At 36.3% G+C, this 12,825-nt stretch overlaps 1 protein-coding gene across 1 annotated transcript in view; it reads left to right on the forward strand.

Moving 5' to 3' along the window:
• Catsperb (catsper channel auxiliary subunit beta) overlaps positions 1–12,825 on the forward strand; it is a 119,480-nt gene that overhangs the window by 71,027 nt on the left and 35,628 nt on the right. Inside the window, exons 14-15 of the mRNA XM_077800107.1 lie at positions 1,095–1,239; positions 11,873–12,027. Of these exons, the coding sequence (XP_077656233.1) occupies positions 1,095–1,239; positions 11,873–12,027 (300 nt within the window). The remainder of the gene's footprint in view (positions 1–1,094; positions 1,240–11,872; positions 12,028–12,825) is intronic.

A 12,825-nucleotide genomic window follows, 5' to 3' on the forward strand; every position in this document is an offset into this window, starting at 1 on the left:
GAAACTTAGGCTATTAAAAGAGCTGGCAATGCCAGGCACAGTGATGTATACTTGTAATCCCAGCAGCTAGAGAGGCTGAGACAGGAGGATCACCAGTTCAGAGCCAGCAACAGCGAGGCACTGAGCAACTCAGTGAGACCCTGTCTCTAAATAAAATACAAAATAGGGCTGGGGAGGTGGCTCAGTGGTTGAGTGCCCCTGAGTTCAATCCTCGGTACCCCCGCCCCCACTAAAATAAAGAGGTAGCAAGAATAATATCCCACTGTATGTGTGTACCACATTTTCTTTATCCATTCATCTGTTGATGAACATTTGAGCTAACTCCTATCGTGGCAATTTTGAATTTTGGGAGTAGAGATATTGCTTTGAAATTCTGATTTTAATTCCTTTAGATAAATACTCAAGGGGCTGGGGTGATGGCTCAGCAGTAGAGTGCTCTCCTAGCATGTGCGAGGCCCTGGGTTCAATCCTCAGCACCAGATAAAAATAAATAAAAAATAAAGGTCCATCAACAACTAAAAATAAAAATTAAAAAAAGTAGCAAGCAGGTTTCATCCTATACACGACCTGATTTATTCCCAAAATGCTCTTACCTAAGGATGAGGAAATAGAGAATCTAGAGGATATAGTGGAATTAGTGATTTGGGGATCTTCTAAGACTTCAGGATACGCTCCTTTAAATAACAAGGGGCTCTTCCTACAAGATATGTGTGCATATGTATTTGTCAAATACCTAGAACATGAGCTTTCATGTCAATATGGAATAAACACCTTCCCCCATATTCAAATACACCCAGCATCTATCTTTTTATAAACAAAGGAACTCCATCTGGGAAGTGATAAGAATAACCTTGTTTTTTTCATATGTTCACCATCCATACTAAGCAGGCCTGACACTTTGCCACAGACACTGTCACAGACTCTAGGATGAAACTACAAGGTAGACTTAATGAATAAGGAGTCTACATACATGTAAATGTGCATGTGTATGTCTGTGGGGATATGGGAAAGATTACATGACTTTGCTTACATAGGAATATTAGGCATACAAATGGCAACTCTTTACTGAGGTTATTATGTCTTTATTCCCACAGATTTGGCTTTCAGTGGATGGTGGCAACACTTTTGGATTATTAGCTGACTTTCATGATGATATTGTAAAGTCCTCTTATCACAGTTATTATACTTCAGATATTACTTTTGTTTGCCTAAGTGGAAGAGTTTTTTTGACAAAAGCAGGTGAGGAATTTGCTTCTATTGGTGTAAGCACTACATGTGGTCCAGAGCTTAAAATATATATATGAAAAACATGCTTTATTAACCAACTAATCCTAAACTCTCAACCCTGTTAGGCGTGTTAGATTTGTAGAACCTAAACAAATTGGATCCTGGGAACAACCTTGAAGAAAAAGAATGCAGGGTCAGCATGCAGTGTTCTCATTTGTAATTTCAGTACTGTTTTACTTTCCCAGAAGCCAAATAACCATAGATGCTACTTACCAAGCCACAATTGTGCTTAGCAAGTTACAGTGGTATCTCATTTAATATTCACAACAACTTCACCAAACTAGGCAATGTTAGCTTACTTTTGCTGATTAAATGGATGTAACTAATATCACATAAATATAAGAGATGGAGTTCTGTGAATGATATTTTGCACTCTCTCTTCCCAATTTGATAATCTTGTGATTTCATTGATTAAGTGTACATAGCTCCTATCCGTTTGTTTACACAATGAAAGAAAGAGCTAATATTAATTGGCCTAACAATTACCCACTCCTTTTCAACTAAGTAGAATTTTGCTATCTAATCCAGGATCCTAGAATAATAATGTGACATGGTTCTCAATTTTATTTCTATAGCTCTATGATCCGAATTCTCATTTTATTTTGTCATTTTATTATTGAATCTTTGAGGTTTTTGGTTGAATTTATTAATTTATTAAAGTTCTTTATGGAAAATATAAAGGAGATTCTGCCTCCTACCTTGGGATGTGTTTGTCTCAACTAAATTCTTTGTATCTTTTACATGCTGTGAGTTCTTCCCCCTCCCTTCTTGCCTTCCCCTATTCTTTATCCCTTTATCCTTTATCCTCTTTATCCCTTTTCTTCCCTCAGTTGTTCTATCCCTACTCCTCTCCTTCTCCTTTTTTTTTATCTAGTTCATAACTACAGTGTGCAGCACTGGTCAGAGCCCATTTGCTCTGACATTGTGGAGGTGAACTATTCTTCAGACCCATTTGCTTCACCTCATTTGGGTACAGCCTGGACTCATTTCCTCAATTCACTACAGTGCCAGGGTCTCTACTCTGACCTCAGATTGGAAATTTGAGGTCCTAAGCATTGTTTCTCTCAGTAAACTCTGATACAGTCATAAAATACATGCTCCCCCACTATTTTTGTAAAAGCAATGGTTGTCATTGAAATCAAATGCAGTTGCCCTATTGACCACCTCAAGTGTTGCTGTTATGGTTTCAATCTTAAATGTCCCCCAAAGGCTCATATGTTAAAGGCTTTGTCCCCAGCTTGGGGTGCTATTGAGAGGAGATAGAAACTTTAGGAAGTGGGCCTAGTTGGGATCCAAGGGCATACTGAGATCTTGGTCCTTTCTCTCCCATTCGTATTCATCCATTCATATTCATATTCATATTCATATTCATTCTCTCTCTCTCTCTCTCTCTCTCTCTCTCTCTCTCTCTCTCCAACTTTCCTCCACCATTCACTCCCTGCCATGATGTTAAGTCTCACCACACCACAAGCACAAAACCAACAGAGCTAAGTGACCATGAACTAAAACCTTTGCCTCCTTTGAGTTGATTGATTTTTCTCAGGTATTTTGTCATAGCAATGAAAAACTAACAAAGTTGTGCTCCATAGACACTCTGCTCCATACTCCTTCCAGTAAAATCTGGGTAACTGTGACACCCTTGCTTGCTATGTATTACTGGTATCACAATATCTACCAGGCATAAGAGGTCATCTGTACATTCATTAACTACGTGAGCAGCTCAGTTCCAGAATCCCACCTCTATATCCTATTTCCTTAGAAACATTTCTGAATAAATATATGTACATATACACACACATATATAATGCATGTATATGAAATATACATGTACATATATATGTTTATATATTATTAATACTAAAGAAAAAATATGTATTCACCCACACATTATATCAATTTTGGACCAGGCAGGAAATACACTTTTACTCAGTTATTTTACTTGAAGAATCTTTTGAAAGAGGAATCATTTGAAAATGGGGAGACAGCTAAAGGAACCAACAAAGATATTGACACTGAAAGAAAGCCATTAGCTCCTTTACCTAAAGGAGTAAGATGATAGAAAGACAGACACACAGACAGACTGACTGACCTAAACCCAAGCAAAACTGGAATGAAAGAGGATCAACATTATAAGAAGTAAAAAGTAGGAAGCTCACAGTTACTGCTAGAACTGTATCACTAAACCAGGGGAAAAGGGGGGTAAAATGACTTCATCTTCTGTCTCCTCCTTCTTATCTCCTGCTAGTCCTATCATTTGCCAAACACAATCATAAGTCAGGTGCAATCAGAGCACAGGGATCAACCTTCCAGTGCACCAAACAGGGAAAAAAAAGTCTAAGAATGGATCTGGAGGAATGGTCAGAGAGAAAATAAGCATCATGTGTTTTGTTTTGTTTTTTAAAAAGAGAGAGAGAGAATTTTTAATATTTATTTTTTAGTTTTCGGTGGACACAACATCTTTATTTTATTATTATATGGTGCTGAGGATCGAACCCAGGATGCCAGGTGAGCGTGTGACCGCTTGGGCATCATGTGTTTTGAAATAAAAATCTACTTAGCAAGGTTACTTTGAAAACAGTACAAGTAACATGTAAGAAGACTAAATTGACAATATAAATTATATTATTTCAGATTATAAATATAAACCATAGAAGCATATCCAGATATAGAATAAACAAACATTCTAAACAGTCAAACGTGATAAATGTAGATGCTGAAGATTCTGGAACTGCGAATTTAGAAATTTTCAGTGATAAATGGAAATGGTGCCTGTATAGTTCTCTGATTCATCTACAGTTCCTGGCACATGATAGTCATCTGATATGAATGGCTGGAAGGATGAATGAATATTAAAAATAAGAAGAGGGAAGGAAACCAGAATCAATAATAAGACATTAATTTTAAAAAAACCTGAAAACACCAATAAAACAAGCAAAAACACTTTTTTGTATTATTTGAAATAGAAAATGCAGATTGTGTTAGTCAGCTTTGGTTTCTATAACAAATACTTGAGGTTATTAGCTTATAAAAATAAAAGGTTGCCTCAGAGTTTTGGAGGTCTCAGACCATGATTGATTGGCCCATTCTTTTTGGGCCTGTGGTGAGTCAGCATCTGAGAGTGGCAGCACATGGCAAAATTGCATGATCAGGTTGCTAAATAGAGAGGAAGAGGGGGAGATCCAATAATCCCCTTCAAGACCACGACCATGTCATCATTTCATTTTTCTTTATGGCTGAGGAATATTTCTTTGTGTATATATACCACAGTTTCTTTATCTTTTCATCTGTTGATGGGCACCTAGGTTTGTTCCTTAGCTTTGCTATTGTGAATTGAGCTGCTATAAACATTGATGTGGCTATGCACTATAGTATGCTGATTGTAAGTCCTTTGGGTATAAACTAAGGAGTAGAATAACTGGGTCAACTGGTGGTTCCATTCCAAGTTTTCTAAGGAATCTTCATACTGCTTTCCATAATGGTTGCACCAGTTTGCAGTCCCACCAACAATATATGAGTGAACTTTTTTCTCCACATCCTCACCAACATTTATTGTTGCTCATATTCTTTATAATTGCCATTCTGACTAGAATGAGATGAAATCTCAGTGTAGTTTTAACTTGCATTTCTCTAATTGCCAGAGATTGTTGAACATTTTTTCATATATTTGTTGAACAATCATATTTCTTCTGTGAAGTGTTCAGTTCCTTTGCCCATTTACTGGTTGGGTTATTTGGGGTTTTTTGGTGTTAAGTTCTTGAGTTCTTTGTGTATCCTGGAGATTAATGCTCTAACTGAGATGCAGGTAATAATGATTTTCTCTCATTGTGCAGGCTCTCTATTATGTTCTTGATTGTTTCCTTTGCTGTGAAGAAGCTTTTTAGTTTGATACCGTCCCATTTATTGATTCTTGATTTACTTCTTATGCTTTAGGATCTTATTGAGGAAGTCAGTTCTTAAGTTGACATGGTGGAGAGCTGGGCCTCCTTCTTCTTTAGAGTTGGCACAGGGTCTCTGCTTTAATGCCTAGGTCCTTGATCCACTTTGAGTTGAGTTTTGTGCAGGTTGAGAGATAGGAGTTCTGTTTCATTCTACTACATATGGATTTCCAGTTTTCCCAGGATCATTTGTTTGAAGAAGCTCTCTTTTCTCCAAAGTATGTTTATGGCACCTTGGTCTATTATGAGACAACTATGTTTATGTGGGTTTGTCTCTGTGTCTTCCATTCTGTTTCATTGGTCTTCATGTCTATTTTTATATCAATACCATGCTATTTTTGTTACTATAGCTTTATAGAATGATTTAAAGTCTGGTACTGTGATGCCTTCTGCATCCCTTTTCTTGCTAAGGATTGCTTTGGCTATTCTGGCAGGCCCCACATCTTAAAAGATTCCACCTTTTAATAGCACCATAGACTGAGCCTTAGTTTTTAATACATGATACTTTAGGGGACATTCCTACTCCTTCCAATAGCACCATAGACTGGGCCTTAGTCTTTAATACATGATACTTTAGGTAACATTCCAGATCAAAACCATATCATAGATCAATTTAAAAGGAACAAAAATCAAGCCAGCCTTGAATTCTGCTGCAACAATAAATACCCAATGTTCTCCTATAGAATCTTCAAAGAAAAATAGTATTGCCTAAGAATTTGGAACCAACACATTATTCATATGCAAAGTCAACAGAAGCATGTTGTAAACACTCTATTTCATCAAATTTGTCCCTTGATTGTGAGGTACTCTGTCCAATTAACAGAAAATCTTTAATACAATGTTTTCCATAGTTCTAAGTGATGCATGAATTGCTCTGACATTATTTCTCCTGGCTGTTGTTTGATATGATAAGACAATCCTTTTATGTGTACCTCAGGAGTAAAACATCATGCAATTTTCTTTTACTTTGTTGTCTTCTCTTGCTGCACCCACAATAACTGTTCCAATGTCAAATTATAACGTAATATTTTTGAAGACATTTTAAATAGCAATAAACTAAGTATTGAGTTTCAATAAACCAATGATTCAAGAAACTCAGACATGACAGTACAAATAACTGGGACAAAGTCAGCCAGTCCTACAGATCTGTGGGTTCTGCGTTTGTAGATTCAACCAACTGAGGATCAGAAATATTTGGAAAATTTGCATCTGTACTGAATGAGCACAGATTTTTTTTTCTTGTCATTACTCCCTAAACAAAACAATTTTAACTATTTACATAGCATTTACATTGTATTAAGTATTATAAGTCATCTAGAGATTACTTAAAGTATACATGAGGATGTAGATAGGTTATATGCAAATATTTGCCATTTTATATAACAGACTTGAGCATCTTTCTATTTGGATTATCTGATGGGTCCTGGAACCAATACCCTGCTGATATCAATGGATCACTGTGCTTGCAAGTGACACGTTAACCACCATGGTATGAGTGCCACCTGGTGGATAACAGTTGTTAAAATACATCAATTAAAAGTCCCAATTGCGTAGGTGTTAAAATGTGAAATGAGTGTGGTTTTAGATGCAATATGGCATATTGAACCTTATCAATTATATTAGCAAAGTTTTACTATAGGAAAGTCCACTGTACAGTAAGAAAAAGCCCTGACAATGTATGTTTTGAGTAAATAATTATGAGCATTATTATTGCAAGAAATAAAAATGTAAAAATCTCTAAAAAATCTCACAATCAAATAATCAAGAAATTTTTAAAATTAGGAATGAAACAAAAAGTTAAAGCAAAAAATCCAAGGTTTTGACATACTTAAAAGGCAGTCCAAATACTATTTCCTTATCTGAGTATAAGTAAACATGGAATTAGGAATTTCATTGAATCCTTTATTGTAACAAATAGATTTTTAAGGTATTTACATTTAAATTTTCAAATAAAAATTTTAGTTTTAAATTAAAAAAATAAAAATGTATTATATGCTCTTAAAAAACAAAAGGAAACAAAATAGCCCATACGGAATATCATGAAAAAGAAGAAAGAAAACAAAGCAGAAATTTTACAGAGTATAAAACAGAATAACCCCAAGAAGAGCTGATCTATAGTTATCATCATGGGGTTTTTTATTTATATATTCTACTCAGTTGTGCATGACAGTAGAATGCTCTTCGATTTGTTGTACACAAATGGAGCACAGTTTTTCACTTTCACCATAGTTGTTGAATGTTCACTTATTCAATAACATTTATTGAGTGCTTTTTACATGCTCAGCACTGTTCTATTCACCAGGGATATGCAATCCTTTTTCTCATGGATCTTACATATGTACTGGTCAGGAGAGATTAATAATTAACAAATATACAAAAATAGTCTGTATGTGAGATAAATGCTACAAAAGAAAAACATGAAAGGTAAGGAAGTGCTGGTGGGGTATAGGGCATGTAGCTGTGAGGGAGTGCTCTGGCCCAGTTTGCCTTTTTAATAAAGCAGTGTGAAGAGGCCTGAAGAAGAGGAGGGAGCAAGCCCTGCATATCATCAATGATAATGTGTATTTCTCCATTAAAGGCAGAGTCTTGCTTTGACTTTAAAATCCCAAAATATGTTGCCAAGAGAGAAATATCCTAAAGCAAAAAAGAATAAACATCAAGGCTTGAAAAAAAAAACATGCCAATTAAATTGAGAAGAAAAGCATAGCTAGTAATCTTAGCATTCAAAGAAACATTTTTAGACCAAAAATGTTGAATAAACATTGTACTTCTTTGTGTGATAAAATATCAACAGTAAAAATTCATCATCATTGAGTCAATGTTCTAAAATAATATATTATATAAGCTCAAATTATAAGGAATACTAGAAAGATTAAATAAAGTGTTATTTTATAAGAAATTTTAAATTAATAATGTCAATCTTTAATACATGAAGGTCAAGGTGAGAGTATAAGGGAACATTCCATGTAGAAGAATTAAGAAGTACTATTGAAATATATGTAATTCTGGGGCTTAGCTCAGCAGTAGAACACTTGGCTAGCACATACAAAGCCCTGGGTTTGATCCCCAGCACTTTTGTAAAAAAAAAAAAAAAAAAGATTGGTTCAACAAGTGAAGAATTATGGCCCAGAGTCTATTCAAGGTGGTGAGAATGATAGATGGCATCCATCGTGAGCCAGAATACCGAAGGGCTCTACTCAGAATAAGGATGAACCAGAAGTAAATCTAAACACTCTCACATGCATCCCCAAGGAATTCAGCAAGGTTATCTTATTGTTAAGCAAGTAGGGAAAAAAAGAAACAAAAACGCTATGTGAGAAGTGGTGGCCATTGGAAGGTCTCTATAAGACTTAAAGCCTCAGATTGCATTGTCTGGGTGCTCAAGCAAAAGCTGAGATTTTGTTTCTGATACTACCCCCAAGCACCTGGGCAAAGCAGCACAAATCCTCACAGGGGGAAGATATCATCCTTAACCTCCAAGATTTTTTCAAAGATAGTGACTAGTAGAGACGTAAAAAGCAACCACTATAAAGGAAATAGTGTACCATGAATAACACAGGACAGTAAAAATAGAAAAAACAGACCCCCCGCCAAAAAAAAATTAAAAAGACTATTCATATTACTAGGCAGAGTTTTTTTTTTTAATGTAGTTACTATATCTCACAAAATAAAAGGCAGTGCGAGAATATCCACATAGGATAGAAAATGATAAAAAGTGGCTCTTCTAACTTAAAAATATAAAATGCATCTTTTGGTAATGAAAAATACAATATCAAAGACAAATCATAAATCAAAAATTTTAACAACTTTTAGAACATTGATGCAAAAATCCTGAAGAAACTATTAACCAATTAAACTCAGCAATATATGAAAATATAACATAATGACCTTGTCGGATTTACATCAGGATTCAATAATGGTTTCACATTAGAAAATTAACCAGTGTGACACTGTTGCAGATTACAGGAGGAAAAAATCCTATGAATAAGTACAGGAAAATATTTGAGGAAACTTAAAATTTGATCCAAATGATCAATTTTGATTATTTATGATTAAAACCCAAAATATGGGGCTTCTGTTGTAGCTCAGTGGTAGAGCACTTACCTAGCATGTGTGAAGTACTGAGTTTGATCCTCAGCACCACATAAAATTAATAAATAAAATAAAGGTATTGTCCATCTACAACTAAAAAAAAATAAAAAACAAAATATGTTAGCAGCCCGAGAATAGAAAGAACATTACTTCTTCATTAAGAGTATCTGGGGGTGGGGAATATATAGCAATTATATAGTCAGATTTTATAGAAACACATTAAAAACTTTTAGCTTATAATGAGGAACAAAATAGGGAAACATTCTACCACCATTTATGTCCATCATTGTTTTAGAGGTACAGATTAACCTAGAGAGTTGAGGACAATATGTAAAAAGTTTAAGATTGGAGTGGAAAAACAAAGCTGTCCATGTGACAGATGATGCATTTGTGGTCACTGATAACCTGAAGTTAATCTGGAAGAGGAAGCAGCCCAGAAAATCATAGAAGATAAGTTCAGAGGGGTCACCAGAATTCAGATCATGGTGGCCCTTAAAGGGCATTGTAAGGACTTTAGCTTTTCTTCAGAGAGAGATTAAAGCCATTGGGAGTTTCGATTAGGAAAGCAGGTGTCGTGCCTTAGCTTATTTTAGGTCTTATTTTGGTTCCTTTTCTGAGAATAGTCTGAAGGGAGCTACAGGCAGAACATGGAGACCAGTTAGGAGGCACAAGAAAGATGATGTGGCTTATACAAGGTGATTGATGATGGTGACCATGGAGGGAAGTGGTTAGATTCTATATTCAGGTGGCCCTTGGTTTACGATGGTTCAAATTACATTTTTTCAACTTTACAGATTGCAAGAAAGTGGTACACTTTCATTAGTATCCATTCTTTGGGATTTGAATTTTGATCTTTTCCTGGCCTAGAATACTCAGTAGGAAGTACCCTCTTGCAATATTAGGCAAATTCCAAGAGCCACCTGCTGCCTCCAACTAGCGCAGGCAGCTGAGCTAAGTTTGCTGGACGCCAAATAAAACACGACACAATTTACCTTTACACAAGCTTCAGGACAGCTTCCCCAGCTCTCGGCCTCAGGCTTCCCAAAAGGGAGAGCTAGAGAAAGTCACAAGAGGCTGACAAGAGAGAGGGAACATGTTCAGAAGTGAGCTTTTATTGGGAGGACTCTTGTTCTTAGAAAGTTCTATCCAAACAAAGGTCAGAAGGGGCAGGGTTTTGAGGAAACAGGTGAGTGAAACTCAAACCTAGAGGCACGCACTACAAAGAGAACCTCCTTACTACCCGAAGGTGGAGGGGAGCAAAACCGAGTCATGAGTCATGGCACTACTGTGCCAGACTACAGTGATCTTTCAGATCCCCATGGTGCATCAGGACTGAAAGGCCTGGTTACTCAATGTGGCTCCCACAGCCACCGCTTGGCACAGTCAGCCTTGAGATTACATGAGGAAGCAACTAATGCTCCACTGTGTGCTGTGTGGCTAAGCTAGGATGGTTGGAAGGTTAGATGTATAAAATGCATTTTTTACTTACAGTATTTTCAATCTTATGAGGGGTTTCTCATGATATAAGCCCAGCACAAATTGAGGAGCAATTGTATATAATATGAGGCTAGAGTCAATAGATTTGCTCGTAGATTAGATATATGTAGGGTCTGAAAGAAAGAGAAGAATTAAGAATGACACCAAGGTTTTTGGACTGATGGACAGTAATAATGCAGTTACAGAAGGAAACCTGAGGATGGAGAAGGCTGAGGGTGAGGGAGGTTTGTGTGAGGATTAGGAATTCTGTTTGGAACAAGTCCAGTTTACGATGCCCAACCAATATTGATCTGGAGCTGTTGGTAAGCACTTAGATATTATCAGCCTGGACTTCAGGGAAGAGAACTAGATGTAAGACATATTTGGGGATCATCCACATAAAGAAAGATTTAAAAAGTCCTAAAACTAGATAACATCTTCCTAGTCTAAGAAGAAATCTAGGAACTGAGTCCTGGGGTGCTCCATTGTTTAACAGTCAGGAACATGAAAAGGAGCCAACAGGGCCTAAGTCAGGAATGGTGCGCAGAAGTCAGCCTTTCTCGGCTGTAATGTAAACTTTTATTCTAGTTCCATCCAGGAAAAGGACTCTGTCTTCATCCAGACCAGTGTCTCTTTGGCTAAGTGAATGCTGCTTACAACCAGATTTCTGCCATGGTGCCTAAAGATAAGCATGACCCTCAATTCAGGTCTAAATAATGACCCATGGTCATTATGGAATTGGCCTTCCCATCCTAAGGGTTGTTTTCTCACCACATCTATCTGTTGAGGAATCTGATTTGCTGGTTTTAGGAACAGAAAACACTACAGGGGGAACTAAACTCCTTTCCTTTGGATTCCTTAATTAAACATCCCCTTATCAGTGAACAGGTTCTTAGTGACATGTAGCTTAGAAAAAGACTTTCTGGGACTTAACCAGACTAACATGTGTATTACAAACTCAGGCACTCAGAGCCCTACTATTCTCCTTAATTTAAGTGAAGATATTTTCACTAGGTATGATATTAATTTTTTTCTAGTTGTAACATATCAATATCAAGAGACTTCTGTTTATTTCCTAATAGGATTAGGAATATATAGTGAAATTGGAACTATTAAAAATAAAGTCTTCACATTATACTACGATCACTTGGGATTCATACATAAACTGACTCCAGATCACTCTGAAGATGGTGGGGTATTTGAAGGCTTTGGAAATTCTAGAAGTATTTTTGGACAGGTCAGTTATATAATGTGTTGAAATGGTTTGTCTTGTTTTAAGAATAGATTCCACATTCATTACACACAAAAAAATGGGAAAATGGGGACATATTTTCCTTGGGACAAACTCTTATTAATGTACTTTTCTCTATTTAACTAAAGGGAAAATGTCCATATCCGCATAGAATATTTTCAGACCCTCTCCAAGTCCCACACAGGGCTTTAATAGCTTCAGCTCCACCCAGGATACCTGCATGCAATTGTCTTCACAGCAGAAAACACCAGATCTTTTAAACCTGATCTGTTACTCTCAAAGCAGGCCCATGTGGGGTTGATTCTCTACCTCTCAAGGTTAGCCTCGAAGAAATGAATTCTAGCTCATCTTTCCTCTTCCATATTAATCCCTTTTCCTCTAGCTTCTATTTTCCTAATGCCAACAAAGAAAGGTGCTCTCATCCTCTTCACAGATTGCACAACATAAAGATTTTTAAAATAACTCTAATGTGTAATATGCTACCTGTGAAAGTATATATTCCTAAGAATTCACCATTGGGCATACTGTTATGAAAATGAACTTTTAGCCTATTTCTCATTCTCTCCTTTTCTCATTGTCTGAATTTTAAAATTCAGACACTCATCAGTATGTTAGCAAATTTTTGGATTTTTGACTGGGTTTAATAAAACCTGCCCTTTGGCTTAAAGGACAATAGAACAAAGGACAATCTAGTTTTAAAAGATTATTCCAATTACCAGGCCAAGACCAAACTTAAAAGGATAGTGTTTTAACATCCCCTGTCTAATATATGTATCAAAGTGA

Source organism: Urocitellus parryii, chromosome 6 (assembly GCF_045843805.1).
Source record: "Urocitellus parryii isolate mUroPar1 chromosome 6, mUroPar1.hap1, whole genome shotgun sequence".
In the NCBI taxonomy this organism is placed as follows: Eukaryota; Metazoa; Chordata; class Mammalia; order Rodentia; family Sciuridae; genus Urocitellus; species Urocitellus parryii.